This window comes from Onychomys torridus, chromosome X (genome assembly GCF_903995425.1).
Source record: "Onychomys torridus chromosome X, mOncTor1.1, whole genome shotgun sequence".
Taxonomy (NCBI): Eukaryota; Metazoa; Chordata; class Mammalia; order Rodentia; family Cricetidae; genus Onychomys; species Onychomys torridus.
Window position 1 is genome coordinate 69,408,381 of NC_050466.1, and position 21,551 is coordinate 69,429,931.

General features: G+C 50.7%; 1 protein-coding gene across 1 annotated transcript; it reads left to right on the plus strand.

The window, feature by feature from the left end:
- The first annotated feature begins 1,421 nt into the window (after positions 1 to 1,421).
- On the plus strand, positions 1,422 to 20,787 carry Anhx (anomalous homeobox). Its single transcript, XM_036175592.1, has 9 exons — positions 1,422 to 1,670; positions 6,749 to 6,876; positions 12,724 to 12,847; positions 13,600 to 13,807; positions 14,109 to 14,229; positions 15,025 to 15,317; positions 18,525 to 18,639; positions 20,265 to 20,349; positions 20,608 to 20,787. The coding sequence occupies exons 1-9, from the start codon at positions 1,422 to 1,424 to the stop codon at positions 20,785 to 20,787; spliced, it is 1,503 nt and encodes a 500-aa protein (XP_036031485.1).
- The last annotated feature ends 764 nt before the right edge of the window (positions 20,788 to 21,551 follow it).

Genomic DNA, 21,551 nt, shown 5'->3' on the forward strand with positions numbered 1-21,551 from the left:
ACTTGACCGCCACCCTGCTAAGAATCAGGGGTCTTTGCATCTTGGCACCTCCCCCAGTCTTGCAGGGGCCTCTGTCCTGGACGAGCAGAGGCTCAACTTTGGATACTTTGTAGCTATGGCTTGCAGATCTGGGAAGCCAGCAGTGGGATCAGCAAACAAATGTCTGAGTGGGGGGGGGGGGGGGGGGGGGGGGGGGGGGGGGGGTGGTTTCCGGGAGTAGCTGGAGGAAGAGGATAGGGTGGGGCGTTATTGTGGGGAGGTGCCTCGTGTAGATCCCTGGGTGTTGGTGTCCAGAAAGCTAGGCTGCTGTGGTCCTGACTACTGCGCTCCCCAGCTCCACATGTTTGGAGTCTAGCATTTGCAAGCCTCTTCCTCCCAGGGAACATCGTTTTGGAAAGGTACCCGGCAAGGAGGTCTGGCCCTCTAGTCCCAGCCTGGGTGGGGTTTCAAGGTACCCGGCAAGGTGGTCTGGCCCTCTAGTCCCAGCCTGGGTGGGGTTTCAGTGGAAGTCTCTTTCTTCCTCAGGCACGGGTAGTCTCATGAGGCATTGACCCTGTCCCTGATACAGCAGGGAGCTGGGGCCCCGAAGGAAACCTGGTCCTGAGATAGCCTTGTTCCCGGCCTGTGAGAGCCCCAAAATTCTGTTGAGGGCTGATGAGGCACATGGTGTAGACCCCAGTTCCCTGAGAGAAGCAGCCGGGGCTGGGAGAGGCTCCTGGGTGCAACAGGCTAGCTTCCCTGCAGACAGCCTGCCTCAGCCTCACTTTTGGAGTGCATTCCGCAGAAATGGGATCTCCGTGAGTAGGTTTCATGCCTGAAAATCTGTCATCAACCTGCTTCACCAATGCCCTAAGGTGGGAACTCTTCCAGCCTGTGAATTCGCAGCTTCCTACTGTTGTAAGATGTTCTAGGGCCCAGCATTTAGTCCTGGAAATCTGTGTCCCTAGCTCTGTGAAAAGAGCCACTGCCGTGGTTAGGTGAAGGCCTTGTCACCCACGTGGCAGATGTTGGGGCCTCTGGGAAACTCATAGATGCCACAGTAAAGAGCAAGTGGAAACGCAATCATAGCTTCCTGGAAAGCCTGGATCATAGGAAGGGAAAGGAGAAGAAAGGATCAGGCCAGGGAGAAGGGCTAAGGCGCAGAGAGGCGAGACTGGGTGGTTGCAAGAGTGCCCTCCCAGTTCAGTGAGTGGCCTGTACACAGCTGCTTCCTTAAGGAGGCAGCTATTGGGGGGAATAGGAAGAAGGGTGTGTGAGACCACCCTAGCTTTTCTCAGGTGAGTTCCCCTACCTCGCAAGTGGTAGAGCCAGAGGCTCTCATGTCACCTGCCTTCTGGAGTTGGTAGGAGACTTGTGGATAGAACACGGTTGCTATCAGAGTTACTCTGAATGTTCTGCGTTGGCAGAGCTGTTGTTGAAGGATGGAGAACTTCCTGAGGCTGCTTAGGGAGCATGGGGACGCTCCCCCTCCCCCACCAGAGCTGGTGACCCTGGCTGGCAAGCTGTGTCAGGACTTCCAACACAACCCCGGTCAGGTGCTACGTCTGGTTAAAGCCATTCTGGACAGCCAGCATCGTTGGGACCTGCTAAACAATGCAGACGTGGCCCTGGTGTGTACTCGGGTCCTGATCCATCAAGAGCGGCGGCTTTTAGCCCTCCAGATTCTACAGGTATGATGAAGGAATGGTGGGCGGCACAGAGAGGAGTGGGTCACAGCAGCCTCTAGCATACCCACGGTGTCATGAGCTGAGGCAGGGCGGCCCACTCTGACTTGACAGAGTAATACCTACCTTGGTGAGCTAGGCAATTACCCTTTTAGAAAATCCTTATTTGGTGGTAATCCTCGCCAAGTGCTGAGCAGAGGTGGAGCTCTGAGGTCATTGTGTGACCAAATTTTTCTTGGGGAGACAAGACACACTTGTTAATCACCCCAGACAGGGAACCCACAACAGACCGAATTACAGATGACACAGCAAGGTCCAACTTGGTCTAAATTTTACTCTTCCAGGCAGCTGGGTTGGTCTCAGAGTCTTCTTTGCAGCTCTGGTCTGTTTACTCTGGCTCCCAGGGAGGAGCAGAGCGAATCTCTGAAGCTGCTCTTTTGTTAGTTGTTTACCTCCCTGTTGAAGGAGCCCCCCTGCAGGATGGAATGTTTCAGTCTGAGGGGCAACTGTTACACAGCACTGCAGCCCTGGCTCTGGCTCTTGCATCCTTTCCTCCCCCTCTCCTGCAATGATCCCTGGGCCCTGGAGGAGGCAACTATACATGGCCACCCAGGACTGAGAAATGGGCCCCATGCCACAGCAACAGCCACTTGTTCTGCGGAACCTCACCAGGGCTGATGAGGTGAGGCTGTCCCTAACAGTGTAGTATGGGCATACACGCAGGTTTAGAAGGCGGCTGGACAGGCTCAACACGTCCATCTAGCAAAACTATCAAAGGTGCTTCCCCATTGGGACCTCTGGCCTCCCCAGCCACAGGTTTTTGTCCTGTCTTACCTCCCCAGATGTGAACTCTCTTGGGGAGCGGTCCTTAAATCCAGTCAGAAGGCTGTAGGGCTTACCCATCTAGCCCAGCCACTGTTGCACAAACAGGCACATTCCGCCTGGCACGTCAGTATTTTAGCACACAGGGTCCAGAGCCAAACAGGAGCGTTGGTGACAGTCCTCCACCCGCAGCTGGCACGGCCACCTCTGGCCTTATGAATCCCAGACAGCAGCAGGCTGGGAGTTTCCAGTTCAGTACCAGTTTGCTTGTTGCGTCCTGCAATCAAAGGATACACGTGTGGTGTCTTCAGCAGTATAGGCTCTTACAAGCCTGATTTTGGCATACAGTCAACAGCAGTAGCAATAGCCTTCAGGGTTTGCAGGTTCTCGAGTTCTTCCTGGCCAGTGGCTCATAGGCAGGTAACCCACCCCTGGAACTGGGGTTTTCACTCAATAACCTTATGGCCTCCGGGAGTGTCCTTTAGGATTTCAGTCAACCCAGCCACACTTGGGTAGTAGGTAGGTGGAAGCACCATTGCACCTGGTTGTCTCTCCGGTGGCTTTCCTAATCTGCAAAACCCTGAGAGGTTCGCATTCTGTCCTCTATGCAAGAGAACCTTTGCCAGAGGGTGGGCAGGGCAAAGCACATCCCGAACCACCGAACCACCGTCCCATAGCAAATAGTGGAGTTACAAAGATAACCTTGGAGAAGCACTGGGAAAGTCTGTTGTCATCTGTTCCCAGCAAGGGTCAGGAGATCCCAGAGGTTCCTGACTAAGAAGATACTAAAGCCAGACACAGTCAAGGTCTGCTACAGTATGAAAAGGTTCCCTGCTGGGTAGCTTCTCCCATAGATCAAGGTTGGGTACAAAGCATGGATAGGCAGCTCTGACTTAATTAGATCTCTGTTGTAGCAGACTCTCAGGCAGCAGGGCTCCCTCCCAGACCCTAGGCACAAACCACACCTAAACACCAGAAAAACCCTCCGATAGCCAGGGAAGAAAAGTTAAGGTGGCTGCTCTGTGACTCAGGCAGAAGAGCAAATGACCGACCGTTCGGGTGAAATTTTTAAGGGGAGGAAAAGGGGAGGCCTGTGTTGGCATGGGCTAGGATGCAGTGGTCTCTTTTGACTGGGCATGCTAATTAGGGGAACTAAGGGGAGCTTTGGATTGCTGGACTTTAATACTTTGATAGCTGGACCTTGGTGGTCAGCCTGGGGAGGAGGAAGCAGAGCAGTAAGGGATCAGACCTTGGAGGCTCGCTTTAGGAATGTAAACGAATGGTAGTGGGGCTTTATTTGTTTGTTTGTTTTGTTTTGTTTTCAGCAAGGCGGAGGGAATCCCAAGGAAGGGCAAAGTGTGCCAGAGCTACAAGCTCGAGTGGGCTATCCCTTCACCAGTAATCTTTGGTCATTCTCTCTGGGTCAATACATTCCATATCCTAGAGCACTTTCTCAGAGCTTCCCTACATTTCTCTACACCTGGTGCAGTCAGTGGGCCTGACTTCATCTGCTCAGACCTACCAGACGGTAACAGAGAGGAACGTGGTCTGGTTCTCCTCTGCTGCACCTGCTGACTCTCTGGCCTGGCACCGTGGATGGACGTGGCTGTAGCCCTTGCCTCCCCGTTCTCAACATCTGGCTGTTGGGAAGGTCCAGACTGGGCAAACCATTTCCACCATCAGCATTACCTTTTGATTGAGGGGAATTTACACTCCCTAGTCTGGGGCTATACTTGCCCACGCCTGGGACAGGCTTGATCGTCTTCCCTTGTATTGTTCTATCACCGGTGCCGCCTGTGAACTGCTCCTTGGGCCTTAAAGTTTTCCAGGGGCTCCATAGCATACCATTTAGGTTTTTCTCAATTCTTTCCGTAAGAACTCCAGCTCGACTCAAACCCAGCCACATTTCTCTCAAGGAACCCAGATATACCTCTTTCTCTGCTCTCCCATTTTGTTACTTCCTCTACTTGCTCCCTCACTTTACAGACACGCTGGTCTAAGTTACTGGGATCTACCAAAGCCTTTCCCACGTGACCCAGATACTGGCCCACCAAAGGACTCAGCAAAGCCACTAAAGCTCCATCCTACCAGGAACCTCGAGGTCCCTGCTGGGTCAGCCTCTTCTTTAACTTCTCCATGAGCAGGGTTCTGTCTGTTCCAGTGAACTGGGCTTCAAACACAGCTTTTCTCTCAGAAAGCCTCGGGTTGTGCAGCCTTTCACGTAAGGAGGGGTGGCTAGTTACTCAGTTTTCCTGCTTCCACCGCCGTCAGACCGATGCCATCCACACCCATGTCCCCTGGTCTCACAAGCCAGGCTGAGACAGACTGTTGTTGCATCACTTATTTAAAAGTCTCCCCTCATTCCAGCCATTCCCGTGCTGAGTATTTCCTGACCACACTTGTTTCTTGCATTGGACCATGCTTAATCCCCCATTCTGCATGCTGGATTGCAGGCTCTCCCTCGTTTGTACTACATACAGGTAGGACCTGAGGAGGACCTTCTAGTGCTTTTACCATCTCCCTCTCACCCTTTATCTAACGCCGTTGCCACATCAGCAACTCTAGTTGGGGAGGCTGTCTGCATATATATCCCTTTCTTATTGCGAACAAGTTCCCTCTGGGCTGCCATCTCAACTTTGGACGTGTTTCTGCTGCACACAAAGTTGGACAGGCAACCTCTGCTGCTTGCTACCAGTCTCCAATCTTGTGCGCTAATATCAAAGCTGCAGAATTTCCTCTGAACCTTTAACCGTTTTCATCACATCTCCACACTCATGGGATGGACCCCACTCTTCAGTTCGGCATGCCATCCCCACACCACTCAAGCAAGAATACCATCCCGGGATTCCTCCCACAGACACTCCTAATCCTGATGGCTCAGCCTTCGTTGCACGTCTCACTACCCACAGCAAGAACCGTGCCACTGCTTTCAGAGCACAAAAGCCCACTCCACCCACGACCCAGGAATGGACAACTGTATTGGAGTTTCCCTTGCGGATGCTCGCCCTTTGGGCGGTGCAGCCTCACTAGCAATACTTGCCTGCACAGGAGACCCATGTGCTCACTCCTCCTCGACGACTCTTTGGTTCTGTCAGGTCTCTGGTTGGGCTCCAATTAAGTTGTTTGACGAGATTTTTTTTTTTCCAGGGAGGTGAAACACCCTGGTCTACTCACCCCAGAAAGGGAACCCATGGCAGACCAAAGGATGGATACTACTTGGTATCCAGTTGGATGAATCAAAGAGTTTTATTGGGGTTACTTAGAGGAGCAGAAACGACTCAAAGACAGCTGCATCACCAAGGTCCACCCCAACAGCAACCAACTGGTTAGAGGGTGTCCTTTCCAGGTGCCTTTGTGGGTCTACACATCTCCCAGGCAGCTGGTCTGGTCCCAGAGTCGTGTTTGCAGCTTAGCTTAGCTGAGAGTGTTCTTTGATCTTGGCTCTACTATATCTCAGAATCTTCTTTGCAGCTGGGCTCTGCTTACTCTCGCAGGATGGCCCCCAGTGAACCTGGTCAGTTTCAGGGAGGCCTGGAAGCTATATGGTTTAGTATAGCTTTACTGTCCTGCTTTAGGAGCCCCCCTGTAGGATGGAATGCTTTCATCTGGGAGGAAACGGTCCCACAACAGGTGCAGGGATACATTTGATATGGACACCTGACCTGAAGCTTGACACAGAGATGCATAGCTGGAATCTCAACACTCAGGAGGCCGAGGAAAGACAGTGGCGAGTTGCAGGCCAGCCTCTGTCAAAATGATAACACAGAATCATTCAGGAGGAATGCAGTGAACAGACAGGGAGTTCATGGTTCAGAGAGGGTGACTATAGAATGGTCATGAGTGGCATGCCTGACTGTAAACCCTTCAGTGGGACTCGAAACTCACGGAGGGGGTGCATGCCCCGGGCAGGAGAAGGAGAACAAGGCGTAGTAAAACCACCTTACCTTGTTCTCCATACTTTTGTGGTTGAGTGGAGGCCTGGCTTACTTAGTTGTTTGGAGGGCTGAAGGGATCAAGATTACGGAATAGGCCTGTGATCTATTCATGGCGGGTATGAGTGGTTACTGGCTGAATCAGGTCGCACTTCCTCAGGGCCTGCTGGATTGAAGGGCTTGTATGATGGACTGACATTGGTGGTTTCTGGACCAGTGGTTCAGATCCCAATGATTGCCTTTCCCATAGGCTGGGTAGGTGCACACGGCCAGTTCGCACACACTCCAGGTTGTGTAGGGTGACTGGGTTTCAGCAGGCTTTCCCTACAGGGGTGTCGGGTGCCAGGAGGCAGCCAGGAGCTGGTACGACTCTGGAATGACATCCACTACCACCTGACCATGAGGAGGCTGTGTGTCACCAAGCTGAGCCCGGGGCAGAAGTTTCGCTGCAGGAAGAGGTACTTGATGATTGCCCTCCGTGCTGGGGCCATGGGTCTTCCAGGGTTGGGATGCGCCATCCAAACCCCAAGGGGCTGAGGAAACAAGGACAGGAAGTCACCTTAGCACCATTTGTTACAATGTAATGAACATCATGACTTCAGCATTTGTCACACCCTGGTAGGCCCATCACCAAATCACAGCTCCAACTGACACCCGTTATGTGGTGGCTGGAAGTAGAGGGCTGTAAGCAGCTGGCATCCTGACTGTCTCGACTTCCAATCATCACTAGCCAAGGAACCTGAGACTAGGAGCTCTGAACAGTGAGAGTGAATTCAGCCAACTGAATTTTGTATAGCTCTTCCTCACAGCATCTAATCCCTGCGTCTAGGCGTCAGGCTAGACCCTGGGGGCCGTAGTATGAGAATGTCTTCACTAGCAGTCTCACACCCATCATTTATGGAAGAGAAAGCTGTCATGGGAGAGTCAAGTCACCTGCCTGAGGTTTTGTGTGGGAGACACAGACCAGGGTTCCCTAGACACTCAGATGGTGGAACCTGTGTTCTTCATCCGGGGCCTATCACCTGAGAAAGAAAGAGGGCTAAAGGCTTTGATGCTCTGAGTAATGCAGGCTTCCTGAGTCACAGGGTCCACTCACTGCAGGAAGAAGAAGGGCTGTTGTTCTTGACTGGAGAGCATAACCAGACATTGGCAGTGTGAGGCAGGTCCTCGGATGTTCAGTAAGAAATCAGCCCTGAGATAGTGGATATGATCATGTCACCCCAAAGGCTGATAGGCCAGCAGACTGCAGCTAAGCAGTCAAAGCTTCTTGCCCCTGTGTTTGTGATGTGTCCCCTGGAGTGGTAGGTGCTTGGAGCTTGTGGGTATAGACCAAGTTGTGATCTCTTACTGTTAGCCAGTGGGTAAATTCAGGGGCAATAGAGAAGAAATAAAGTGGATTTCTTCCTGTGTGGCTACTGAGGCAGTAAGACGTCTGAGAGAATTAGGTCTTTGCTTTGGGGTTGGTGCGGGGAGGGGGGGGAGACAGGGCATGGGGGGGGTGTTCATATGAGCAGATCATCAGTGCTACCTGGACAGGACTTGGATGAGAACGGAGAATCTGTAGGGAACCTTGAATTGGCTCAAAATACCCCCAGATCAAGTTCTCAGCATAATGGAGATTTATTTGCCAAACAGAGGGAAAAGGGATAAGAGAAATAGACAGGAGATTGAGTAAGAGGGGAGCGAAGGAAAGGGGCAGGGATATTTGTTCCGGAGCGGGAACAAGGCCAGCCTCTGGATAGAGAGGAAACAGACAACAGACGTGGCACGTAGGAAAATGGCAGTTTATAAAGGTACAAGGGGAAACCTCATGTTAGGATGAGGTGTTTAATTTTATTGGGTGTCTTAGATACGGTTTCTCCTGCTGTCAAGAGACACCATGACCACAGCAACTTTTAGGAAATCATTCAGTTGGGTGTCGTACACTCCAGAGGTTCAGTCTGCTATCATCATAGTGGGGCATGGTGGCATGCAGGCAGACATGATGCTGGAGAAGGAGCTGAGATGTCTGCATCTTGACCCAAAGGAAATAGGAAGTGAACTGAAACAGGTGTGGACTGAGCATAGGAGACCTCAAAGCCCACTCCCAAAGTGGCATACTTCACCTTCAAAGCCAAATCTCCTAATAGTACCCCTCACTATGAACTTACAGGGGCCAGTTACATTCCAACTACCACATTCCATTCCCTTGACTCATAAGCTAGTAACAGTATCATAATGCAAAAGGCATTTAGGTTAACTTTGAAAGACCCCATAGTGTAGAAAAGTCTCAAACTTGTTTAGAAGTCTAAAGTTCAAAGCCTCTTCTGAGATTCACTCAGTCTCTTAACTGTAATCCCCGATAAAATTATAAAATCAGAATCAAAAAGCAGGTCACATACTTCCAACATATAATGGCACAGGATATACATTACTATTCTAAAATGTAGGGAAGGGAGCATAGTGAGGAGATACTGGGCAGGAGCAATGCAGAAAACCAGCTGGGCAAACTCCAAATTCTGCATCTCCATGTCTGATGTCAAGACACTCTTCAGAACTCCAACTCTGTCCAGCTTTGTTGACTGCAACACACTTCTTTCTCTTGGGCTGTTTTCCATTCCCTATTTGCAGCTCTCCTCAACAGGTATCCCATGGATCTAGCATCTCTAATGTCTTGGGGTCTCCAGGGAAATCCAGGCTTCAAGTTCACAGCTTCACACACAGCTTCTCATTCAGGGACAACCCTGACACAGCCTTTCTCTCATTCAGGGACATCCCTGACACATGCATGTCCTTGGCAACTTTCTTCAGGCACAGAGGCAAATTGGATATCCCCTTTTTTTCCTGACTCTGAAGGCAGAACCACATGGCTGGAGCTGCACAGATCTGCTGCTTGCTGAGGCTGGAACATGGCCCCCTCGTTCAATTCCATCTTTTCCAACTTTCTGTTTTTGACGGTTTTCTTCACTGCTTAAGCTTGCCTTTTCTGAAACCTGGTCTGTTGACCAGGCTCAAACTCAGAAAAGATGGAAGATGTGCACCACCAAACTTGGCTCTAAGTTTTTCTTTCATTCCTTTTCAAATTTTGGAAACTTACCAGGTGGGATCTTGCCACCGAGGTCACGCCTCATTTTATTCCATTTATTAATGTGTTTATGTCCTTGAACACAGAACTCAGCTCCATTCCACTTCCTGGTGCTCCCTTTCTCCGCAAATTGCACATTTTGTATGTTTCCTTTCTCAAGTTGCTCATTTTCATTGTACATCTTCATTAGAGTTAGCATGAATAACCACATGACAGAGTCTACACTAGGCTGTTTTGAGATTTCCTATGCCTGAGATATGAATGCAATACTCTTCAGTTTAGCATCAGGCAGACTTTTTAGATGGGTAAAAAACAGCTACATTCCTCACCAAAATATCACACGACTAGTCTCCAGGCCACATAATAACGTTCCTCTCCTCTGAAAACACTTGATTGGGGCACCCACAGTTCAAGGCACACTCAGCACCACTGTCTTCCATGATCCTATCCTACTAGAAGGGCCCATTAAGAAGCACCTAAGGCGCTCGACTGCTTTTCCAATGCACAGTCACAAGATCCACAATCCTTCACACAAAAGCATCATCAGACCTATCCCAGCAGTACCCCAGTCCCTGGTACCAACTTCTGTCTCAGTTAGAGTTTTCTATTGCTCAGTAAAGAAACCATGGCCTTATATACGAAAACTTTTAACAGGGTGGCTTGAGGGACATGGCCTTGTGCAGGCAGACCTGGTTCTGAGAAGGAGCTGAGAGTTCTACTACGTTTTGATCTGAAGCCAACAGGAAGTGAACTGAACCAGGAAAGGCTTGATCATAGGAGACCTCAAAGCCCTCCCCCACAGGGACACATTTCCTCCCAACACCTACCTCAACACCTGTTCCTAATAGAACCACTCCCTATGAGGTTTTGGGGGCCAATGCCTATTGGAATTTCCCCAGGGGCCTGCCCTGAGAAAATCCTTCTCAGAGCCCTGGGGAAGACCCTATGTCCTGTGTGGGGTTATCTGAGGGAAAGGAATCTATACACACCATGCTCTTTTTCTGTTTGCTTTATTTCTCTTAAGACAAAATTCTATCTACACAGCTTCAGTTCTGTCCTGACATTCAGTTCCTCTCTGCTGCTTCTAATTCTGTCTAATAACTAAGCTCCTATGATTTCGATCTCATCTTTGTCCCCTGTTCTTTTGTCTTTCCTCCCTCTTCCCCTCCCTTGACCTGATTCAGATCCAGCTACAGTCTGCAGAATTTTTCCTTGCTCCTTACTCCTCTGCCTGAGCTGGTCTCTACAAAGACTCTGCCCTCCTCCTCTCTCCTCGTGCCATGGGACTCTGCTAGATTCTGCCCCAGTCTTCACTGCACCTGGTTATGCAAAATGCCCTATTTTCCTGAGTCAGTAGCTCTGTATTGCTACTAGGCCTGAAGGAAAGGGATGGTCTCAGCTTCATTTGCACAAGAGACAAACCTGTGCATCTGCAGTCCTCCTGTCTCCTAGGCTCTGTAGAGGTGTTACCTAGTAGATCAGCAGTAGGTCTGAGCTTACACTTTCTGCCTTATGGCCTAGTAGTATATGAGTGAACAAGAAACAACTTGTTTCATAGCAAGAAACAACTGAATATTAAAAGGTGAGTAACACCAGTTATTCCTTGATAAATGGCCTCCCTCTAGAAAAACTCCTTGATCTTTCTAGGTATAGCTTTATTATATAAAGCTGAATCTCTATAATATATTCTTGCGTCTTGCAGCAAATGACATTCAAAATACCACGTTGGGCATGAAAATTAGGGCAATCAAATGTGGCTTTTTATTGCTGGCCTTTGATATTTTGACAGCTGGGCCTTGATAGTCAGCCTGAGGAGGGGTAAGTGGCTAAATAAGGGAATAGGACTTGGTCGCCAGCCTTAGAAATGGGATCTAATGGTTTTTCACGGGTCCGAGGGAATAGGAGAGAAGGGCAAGGCCTGCCAGAGCCATGCTCTCTGCACTTGAGCTGGCCAGGAGTACCTTCAGAAACCACACTGGTCAATTTTCCAGGCAGGTGGATGGCCAGTTCAGGAGCCAGGGATTGAGAGGAGCCTGATGTCCTGAGCAGATAGATAGCAGACATCTCAGGAGGGTTTCCTTGCAGCCCTCTCAAATACAGATCTGTCCTAGCCTGTGGCCATAGGAGAAGGTGGCAGCTTGGTTCACTTACCCTTTCCAGGGGCTTCCAGGGAGACCGCCTGGACCTCAGGACCATGTGGGCAGTGGCCAGAACACGGTCTATGCTGTAACTCTGCTGGCCAGCCCTGTAGAGTCTTGAAGGGCAGCTGTGGCCCAGGACCAAAGTCAGGCAGGAGGAGCTAGCTCTGTGCTAAGTAGGAACTTCCAGGAGCAGGGCCCTTTTGTTCTGGGTGTGTTTGGGCTGGAGAAGGCTCTGGAGTCCCAGGTGGATTGCAATTGGGATGTGTTAGATGGGATGCTCTTGGGAAGTGCGTGCATGCCACACACCTGGATCTCACCTGCTGCACAGATAGATACCCTGTATACACATCATGTGTCCGTCATGAAGAAATTTAAAGATACAGCAGGAAAAACCAGCCCACACACAGGAGAAAGATAGCTGTGCCCGGGGTGCCTTCAGTGACCCCGAATCCCAATGCTGTCTAGAGAGGGGAGGGAGAAACACCTATGGGCTTCCTGCATGCTGCAGGGGCTGCCCAACATGGAGCATGACGGGAAGAATGGCACAAGGAGGAGAATGGAGAACACAAGGAGCTGAGAAGCTGAGTTCAGTGAGATAGGGGCCAAGGGGAAGCCAGTGGCAGTATATATACATGGGAGGTCGGGCCGTGATCCTGCTTTTTGTCTGAGAAATTGTGCTGTAAGGAACGAGTCGGGGGCAGGGGGCAGCCTGAGGGATCCATGGATAAGGTGAGAGATTCACAGCTTTGCCAGCTGGAGGGTCTGACCTGAAGAAAAAGTGCTGGTGGTGGAGAACAGGATTAACAAGTCTGCTGTGAGTAGGGCAGGGGCCAGGAAGGGGCATTCAGTGTTTGTGCTGGACCAGGCTCTGGGGCGGGGGGGGGGGGGGGAAGCCTGTGCTCACTCCCTGGGTGACTGCAGAGTGTGGTGGACCACCAGTGGGCATCCCCGAAAGTAAGAATCGGGCCACTTGAGGTGACTGGGAGTGGGATGCAGGGACAGACTGGAGAATGGTTGTCAGAACTCCTTCCCTGTGAGGTGCCAGGGCCTAAGCAGATGGAACCGGTGTTCTATAAATCCTCCTGGCCCTCCTTATCTAGGAACCCACCACCCTCTACCCTCTGCCCTGAGGGCCCTAAGAACCGGAACTTCCTCCCAGAGGTTCGCTGCCATCTGCAAGACTTTGCCACGGGTGTGGGTGCTTATCCCAAGAAGGCCCAGTTGGTAAGGACAACAGCCCTCCCTAGGGGACTTCTCTGCTACTCTTCCTGAGCCTTCCCCCACCCAGTAACTGAGTCCCCCCCATGTCCTGCTGAGTAAGCCTTCTCTCTTTATTAGGCAGCTCTTCCTACCTCCCCTCAGCAGACTTACCTTCCACCTTCCACCAGGGAGACCCCTTGTCTTCCTCCCAGGCAGCCCCCCATCTTTTACGTGGCTCCCCCTCTACTTTGTAACTCCTTTAGCAGTCTGTGTCTCCTTCTGGGCTCACTGGGCTCCCCCGGCCCCTCCCGGCTTGCTTTTGGTCCCCATCTTTTCCCAACCTCTCCTCCGCAAGGTTTGGTTTTCTCATGGGGGGCTACCTACTTCTCAAAGGGGTCAATCCCCAGAGGATCCCCAGTCCTGCTGTGTGATCCAGAGCTGAAAGGCACAGTGTCTCAAAGAAAGTGGCTCCTGGTTGGGGCCAGTGGGGACACGGATCCTGGGGTTCATGGTAGATTCTGGCCTGTTTCCTTTTTGAAGGTCTTGGGTGCTCAGAGCATCAGCTGTCCCAGAATGGCGTGGGTGCGGGAGGTGGGGCACGTGTGCATTATTCTCCAATTCGGCAGCACATGCTCAGGAGACAAACTGTTTTCCACACATGGCAGTCTCTGCTGTCTTTGCAGGGGTGAGGCTGGGCTGTGCCGTGTTTCCTATGTGGATAGGAGCTGTCCAAGCCCCCTCACACCTCAATTGTGGTTGTCTTTTGGGGGGGTCAGGAGGAACTGGCTTCGGAGACTGGCTTGACTCCTGAGCAGGTGTACAACTGGTTTGCCAATTATCGTCGGCGTCAGAAGGCTCTTCTCCTGCACCTGCAAAGAGCCCAGGAGGCCAAGTCAGAAGTCTCCAGTGCAAAGGAGAGTGGTTCTGAGCCGCTGCAGCTCTCAGGGTACCTTCACGAGTCTGTGGCTGTGTCTCAGTGGTCAGGTGAGCATCGCAAGGGCTTCTTGGGGGCTGATTTCTGACAAGATCTAGCTGACTGGCAGTTGACCCCGGCATGGCTGTGTTCATCTGGAGCTGGGGGCGTCGTAGCCCTTGGGAAGGACCATGAGTCGAGTTGGGGAGTGAGTTCACCTCCGGGCCTGGAACAGTTTGTTGGCACTGAGGTCACAACAAGGGATGAGAATATCGGGATGACTCAAGACCAATTCTGATGCCAGTCTGTGGAGCTGCTCACAGCTGGGCAGGAGGGAGACGCTAACGCACTCCTCTCTGTTCTGCCGAGCAGCCAGATCTGAAGGAAGTGGGACTCTACAGCCCTCCGAGACCCCTCAAGGATCTCAGGGGCCACAGCCCCAAGCTGTGAGCTTTTCTGGAGACAACACCACTTCACAGGCACAGGCTTTCAGGTAATGTCATTCCTTCAGGCCGTGGGACGCGGTTCCTCTTTGGTCCCCTCCTCCCTTTGAGTGCAGACCAGAGTATATTTGAACCTTGACTCCAGGGCTGCCTGTGCTAGGCCCTGACATAGTGGATTGCTTTTGTGTTCTTTTTTTCTGAGCATTGGTTGGTTTGTTATTTCATGGAGTGAGCAGCACCCTGTATGTACCTCACTGTCTGGGACTCCCCATGCACTCTGCTTCCCTGTGGCAAGGCCTGAGCCTTCTGCATGCAGCCCATTGCTGATTCATCATGGGGTCAGGGCCAGGCTGGATAATACCCAGGTGTGTGACCCCAGGCAGGTCCACATGAGCTCTTACCTATGCAATGGGGATGAGCTAGTGCCTGCCGTTCAGGCTATGGCAGAGGTTGAGGGGATGTTTAACAAAAGCTCTGATCAGGTTTGAGGTACATTAGCCCTGATGGGATATTCATTAAATTGTTGTCAGCTTCTGCCTGATGTTCCTTCGATACTAGCCATCATTTATTCATTTGATGATTAGGGTCTTGTCAATTGTTTTCTGTTTTCTGGTTCCATGCAATAGAAAGTTTTAAGTGTCTGTGACTCCAGGCATGTCCGAGCCAGCCCCTCGGCAACCTCGGGAAGAGCAGGCAGGATGATCAGTGGTCGTGATTTGCAAACTCCCACAGCTTCATTGGCTTCAGCCCATACTGCCAACCTCGGCTGGAGTCCCCGCCTAACACCCACCCACCTTACCCAGGCCTCTACCTTCCCAAGCTCATTGATTGGTTATGTTTCCCAGGTCACTATATGGATGCGAGAGGTACCAGGAGTGGCCGGGTCACCATCCTGCCAGCCTCACATCCATGGGCTTCGTCTCTGGCCTCTGCCCTCTGGCTACTGGCAGCAGCATGCTTGATTCCTCTATGGCTGCCCATGATTCTTGGATGATGCCCTTTACACTGTCATCCTCCGAGGAACATTTCCTGTCCATGGAGCAACCGGGCCTTAGACAGCAGCTGGACTCTGGAATGGATCCTGAACCTCTCCCCTTGGCCATGGACATTGCTGCCCTGACGGGTCCCAGCCATGCAGGTGAGTCCACCTCACAGAGACTGTGCTATTCCAGCAACTACTCAGGTCCTCAAGTGCTCTGTTAGGGTGGCCAGCATCTGCTTGAATCTGTGAAACCCAGAACCGCTCTTGTCAGAGCAGATTGTTCCTGCAGATATTCCAGAATATTTCTTATTTATGTCTCCTAGGGGAAAAGTGCACATGGATGAAAACAAGGTGGTTAGGAAAGAGTTAAAATGGGAGGCAGTGCCTGCATGCACATGTCAATGCTCCCCACTACCTAGTCTGTGAGTACCTATGCAAAAGGGGAAGGCAGTCTCCTTAGCCATGCCCCTCCCTGCCCCTCCCAGCACTCCAGGGTAGAAATGCCTGGAGTTTGTTTCTAGGTCAGCACTTTTGCATTTGTATGTCTGTAGGACAGCAGAATTGTGCAACTTTGCATCTCCCAAGGCCAGTGTGTTTTTGTGTTTGCATTTCTTCTTTTTATGTTCATTTTTATATAATTATATATATGTATGTATATATATATAGTCAAGAGATTTTTCTATTCATTTCGCATACCAACCACAGATTCCCTCCTCCTGCCCACGAGCCTTCCCCCCACAACCCACCCCCATTCCCACCTCCTCCAAGGCCTGCATATCTTAATATTCTGTGAACATAATGCATCTTTTTATTTCTTGCAGTTTCTCCTTGCCTCTTTTTAAAGAGAAACTTACATTGACCAATTTTTTTTTTCATGTTCTCAAGTCCTTCCAGGATTTCAAGCATATCATTTGAAAACTCAATTCTGGGATCTTGCTTTCTCCAGTTTCCAGGCAGATGAGTGCTCCCCAGGTCTGGGGTTGAACCTTCATCCCAAAGCCTCCATTACCTGCCCTCCCCAAGCCCAGCCCAGTTGGTACCAATGTGTTCTCCCTGCCAGAGCAAGAGGTGGCTGATCACATTTCTGCCTGCATGCTCATGGCAATTCGCCAAGACTACAAACTCTCAAAGCCCTGCCCCCAGGAATACACATCCTCCAGCAAACCTCTGCCACCTAAAGATTCCATAACCCACCCCCCTCCAACCCCCAGTCCTTGCAAAAGCACCACCAAATGGTAAATTCTCCAATACCTGGGCTCTGGGCTCTGTGGTTCTTTCTCATTTTTAAAGCACCACAAAGTCCACATATTTACCTTCACCCTCTCTCTTCCTCTTCCTCTCCCGCTGTCTCTCTCTCCCTCTGTATTTCTCCCCTCCCTCCATCTCTCTCTCTCTCTCCCCTCTCTCTCTCCCCTCTCTCTCTCTCTCTCTCTCTCTCTCTCTCTCTCTCTCTCTCTGTCTGTGTGTGTGTGTGTGTGTGTGTGTGTGTGTGTGTGTGTGTCTGTGTGTCGGTTGGTGTCAACCTTGGCATTACAGCTTCACTCCATTTACTAAGAATGGAGTATTTCAAGTTCTTTAGGACTGAGAAGAGAGCAGAAACAGCGGTCGAAGCACATATCACATGGCCAGATGCTGTTAGAATCTCAGATGGTCTTTTAATAAAAACCCCAGAGCCAGATATCAGGTGAAAGCTGAAAGATCAGAGAAGCAGAACAAGCCAGCCACTAGTTCTTACCTCTCCAAAACCCTCAGCCGAAAGAGAGAGAGTTCCTGGTTCCTCGGGCCTTTTAGACCTTTCTCTGCCCTGCCATATTACTTCCTGGGATTAAAAGTGTGGGTGCTTCCCAAGCAAAGGCATGAGCTCTCAAGTGCTGGGATTAAAGGTCACTGCCTGACGTCTATGACGAATCTAGTGGCTGGCTCTGTCCTCTGATCCTCAGGCAAGTTTATTAGGGTCCACAATATCACCACAGCCAGAATGGGCTCTTTGACTTTGAAGTTCCTGGGCAGCTAGTGGCATTCTGGTGGTGAGGCAGGAGACTAGAGCAAGCCTTGCCCCATGCCTCTTGTTCTGGTTTGAGGCCAGGCTCTATTGGTGCTGGCTGTACTACCCGATGGCTTCAGGGCAGCCTGAAGCCCGCCTTTCAAGTTTCTCTCCTTCCAGTGTGCACACCCAGGGATGACCAAACCCACTAGCTCATTTTTAAGAGTCAAGGATCTAATGCCTTATTCAGCCGTCATCAAGGAAGCTTTTGCCTGCAGCTGATGGGAAGAAATACAAAGACCCACGGCCAGACATGATAAACAGAAAGACCTTGGAACACACACCTCTACATAAGATGTCTCTATTAAATACCTCCCCTCTGAGCTCAGAGAACCTCAGGGAGGAAGAGGATGAAATGATATAACACCCAGAGGCGATGGTGGAATCCAAGAAAACAAGGCCCTCTTCATCAACTGAGCAAAGCTAATAGGAACTCACAAAGACCAAAGTGGCAAGGACAGAGCCTGTGGGTGTGCACCAGGTCCTCTGTGTATATATTACAGCTTTCAATTTAGTATTCTCATAGGACTCTTGAATCCATGAACGAGTGGGTCTCTGGCACTGGTGCCTGCTCTTAGGACTCTTTGCCTTCTGTTGGCTTGCCATGTCCATCTTTGATGTGATGGCTCTTGCTTTGTCTTACCTTACTTTATTGTGTCATGTTTGGTTGATATCTCCCAGAAGCCTGTCTGTTTCTAGTGAGGGACAGAAAGGGAATGGATTTGGAGAGATTGGAGAAGGGGATCAATGGGGAGGAGTGGAGGGAGGGGAAACTGTAAGCAGGACACAGTGTGTGAGAAAAGAATCTATTTCCAAGGAAGGGGGAGGGGGCAGTCAAAGATCTTCCAAGTTGCTCTCTGACCAAGGTGGAGAGAAGAACAGAGGTGAGGGTGAGGTGGTAAAAGCTTCCACATGAAGAAAATCTCAGGGAAACCTGAGATAACTGCAGCAGGCATGTGGCTGAAGCCTGAAGCACAAGTTGCATATCCTGACCAACTGGGGCTGCCTGCGTGTGACAGACTGAGACTCTGGCATCTGACTGGTGTGAAGCCCACAGTGGCAAAGCCTGGCCTAGTCTTAAGAGAAATGGAGTTTCACTTTGGCTCTGGAGGTATGATAGATCACAGATGTGGTGGATCTGTCCAGCCTTTTCTTGAGGGAGTGGCTGAGTCCCAGGGGTGGCGAACTTTTTTTGTTTTGTTTTTTGTTTTGTTTTGTTTTGTTTTACAATCCACTGCATCCTGGAGAGAGTGGTTGTGCCACACGTGTCCTGTGTGCCTTCCTTTCACCTGTGGTTTGTGGAATTTCTTTATCTGCAGGATCTACTGGTCTGTGTGGTATTCGCCCTCGGAGCTTATACCCAGAACAGAGTCCAGGACCAAGAAGTGGGCAGGCAGCTTCCACTGCAGGCTGTAAAATTCATCATCCTCATGGGTAAGCCTGAAGAATCCTGGGCTTTCTGGATCACGAGGCAGGCTAGGGCACAGTTTGAAGATTCACTGTCTCAGAGTTTGTAGATCCGTATCTCTCCTTATGTGTGTTTCTGGAAACCTTAACAACACTCCTCAGCATAGGAACACCCCAAACCTAAGTACATCTGTGGGCATCCCCCACACACCTCTGATAGTCTGCAGGCTTGTCAGCGGCCAGACATCTCTGGGCTTTACAACCTTCCTCCTCATGTTTGTTCCATAGACAAAGGCTGTTGGTTTCTTAGAAGCATAATGGTTTTACCTTTTAATGTTCCAAATTGTTGTTTGGAAAGGGCTTGCAAAGCCTAAGAGAGGTCAAGGCGTGGACTCTTAAAATAGACAACCAGGGCTTCTGGGAAGACTGCAGAGACTTGGCTGTATGGTGCAGTAGAGTGTCCTGTGGTAGACAGATAGTGCCCAGCGACCCAAGGGATTTCAGACACAAAGATGGATACTGTCCAGTGTGGTCCAGGCCTCTGTGATTAAGAGAAGATGCCCAAGGTTTTCAAGAGGCTGCATATCAGGGCAGTGTATGGAGTGGTCTGAGGTCTTCTGGTGGAGAAAAGATGTCAAAAATCTCCGAATTGGGGAAGAGCTGCAGAAGTTGGAAGTGTTGTCTAGGGTCTTCTGATGGAGAGGGAATCGCTGCTGCCCATCCTATTTCAGTGGGCACCTGCCCTGCCTATACTCAGGGTAGCCAAGGCCATGTTTCCAGGTTATGATGGATCCTTCCTCGTCTCACCCACCAGGTCCGTGATACTCCAGGACTAGGCTTGTGCTTCTGTCCTGTAATGATAGCTGCTTTGCTGGGTGTGACACTATGCCTGGGGGTGAGAGGAATAAATGCCTACTCACCCCAGCTAGGGAACAGATGACAAATAACCGTAAAAAGTCCATCTCGGTGAATGGGTGAGTTGACTGGGGTGTAGGTCAGGAGTTGCCTACACAGCAGGCATGACCAGAGGCGGTTAGGCTTCACCAAAACCCACCCCAGCATGAGTGATGCCTCATGAAAGCTGGAACCCTGGAACTCTCTTGCAAGCCATTGGACAAGTGCAGCATCCTCTCTAGGCAGCTTAGCTCACCAGAGAGGGAGTCTCCTCCAGGCAGCTTGACTGGTCAGAACGCCTGCCTTCAGCAGTCGCTTGCTGCTTCTATAACCTCAGGGAGGGAGCTTTGTGAATCTTAAAAGGTTCAGCTTGACTAGATGTGCCTCTGTGCCCAGCCTTTGGTTTTCCATGGCTTTTGTTTGTTTGTTTGTTTTTGCTTTGCTCTGCTGTCTTGTGCTTAGTGGATGCACTGTGAGATGTGTCCTGCCAGGGCTGGGTTAGCATCCGTGATGCCCTCCCCAGTTGTCCCCTGTGATCTGCTGTAGGAGGCTAATGGAGTGAGAATGTTTCCCTCCTGCCTAACTCTGCCCAGAGTGCCTTGTCAGAACTAGTCACATTTCCATCAATCTCTCAGACCGGCTGTGATGTACACAGGGATTTAGGACTGTGGGGACCACACCGCCCAGGGTCCCCTTGAGCCAGAGCCTGTTCTGATGTAAGAAGTAGAATTGTGTAAGATAGAGCTCTTCACTTTCAGTTCTCTGGAGGTGATGTCAGCCTCATCTGGCATGCCAGCACCCGTGTCTGTCACAGAGCAGAACCAGCACGTGCCTTCCAGCCAGGTGATGTCTGATGGGGTTTGCATGGTTTGTGCCTAGAGCAAGTGCTTTTGGGTGGCCCATGAGGAGCAGAATGAGTTGTGGGTGGATGTCATGACATTCACAAGAACTGGGCCAGGGGTGTTGGGGGCAGATCCCTCTCCTAAGTCTAGTTAAGGTCTGATGGGGCCAGGAGGCATGCAGGTGGGAAGGCAGGTGTCCCAAAGCCTGGCAGAACAGGCCTCTATATGTAACGCTGTGCTGGTTATTTTTTTTTTCCAGGTGCAGTGGTCCGGTGGCCAGGCCTCATGGAATGCTTTCTCAAGAGCCACAATGCTCCTTGAGCTTTCTGAGGGCAGCATGGGTCAAACAGCCCGTGTGGAGATCGGATCAGCACGTGGAATGAGCAAGTGTGGTTTGCAAACCTGTCCCACACCGGTTTCAGAGACTCACCCCGAATAAAAATGGATGCTCCAAGAAATCCCCTAGAAAGTCAGCTAGGAAGCCCCAAAGAACTTCTTGTCATACCACACTCAAGTGTTTGAGCAGTTTGGATGGTAATTCTCTATCTTGGCAAGGCTTTTGAGAAATGTTGGTGGTATCATAAGTCCAATGTGGGTCTGCTCCAGTCAGTGACAGAAGTTGAGTTTAGCTTCCCTCCTTCCACTCCTTCCCAGGCAAGAGCTGGGAAGGAGGACTCACTAGATCACAGAAGAAAGTTCCACTGTTGAGCCTCCCTAACCCCTTGTATGCAGAGCCACGTTCTCCACTCATTAACTTTGTGAGTGAGTATGGAGAGTGGTACGAAAGCCCTTTGTTCCTGGGACACTCCCCCCTTTCCTAGACTGCTGAGCAGCCGCAGAGTTGACTGGAGATGGCCGGATAGTGTACAGCAGCAGACTGGGTCTCCTTGCCCCCCAGCATTTGTTTCAGGAAGATTTTTATTAAACTAAATTCAGGTTTTTGTGTCAAACTTTACACTGCACCCTGACATGTGTTTGTACAGACGCAAGGAGATTAATACACCAGCTCTGTGGTCCCAGAGCAGAATTCACAGTGGGGAGGTGGTAACTGCTCCCTAACCACTCCCTCCTCCAGACGTGACTGCTTCCTCAGCTAGTTCATAAGCACCATTTGGTTGGCGTCCCTCTCCTCTGTTCTGTGTTCCTTCGGCTTTGGTTGTTTATTTCTTCCTTGTAAATTCCTGGAAGGTGCATTTCTTGGTG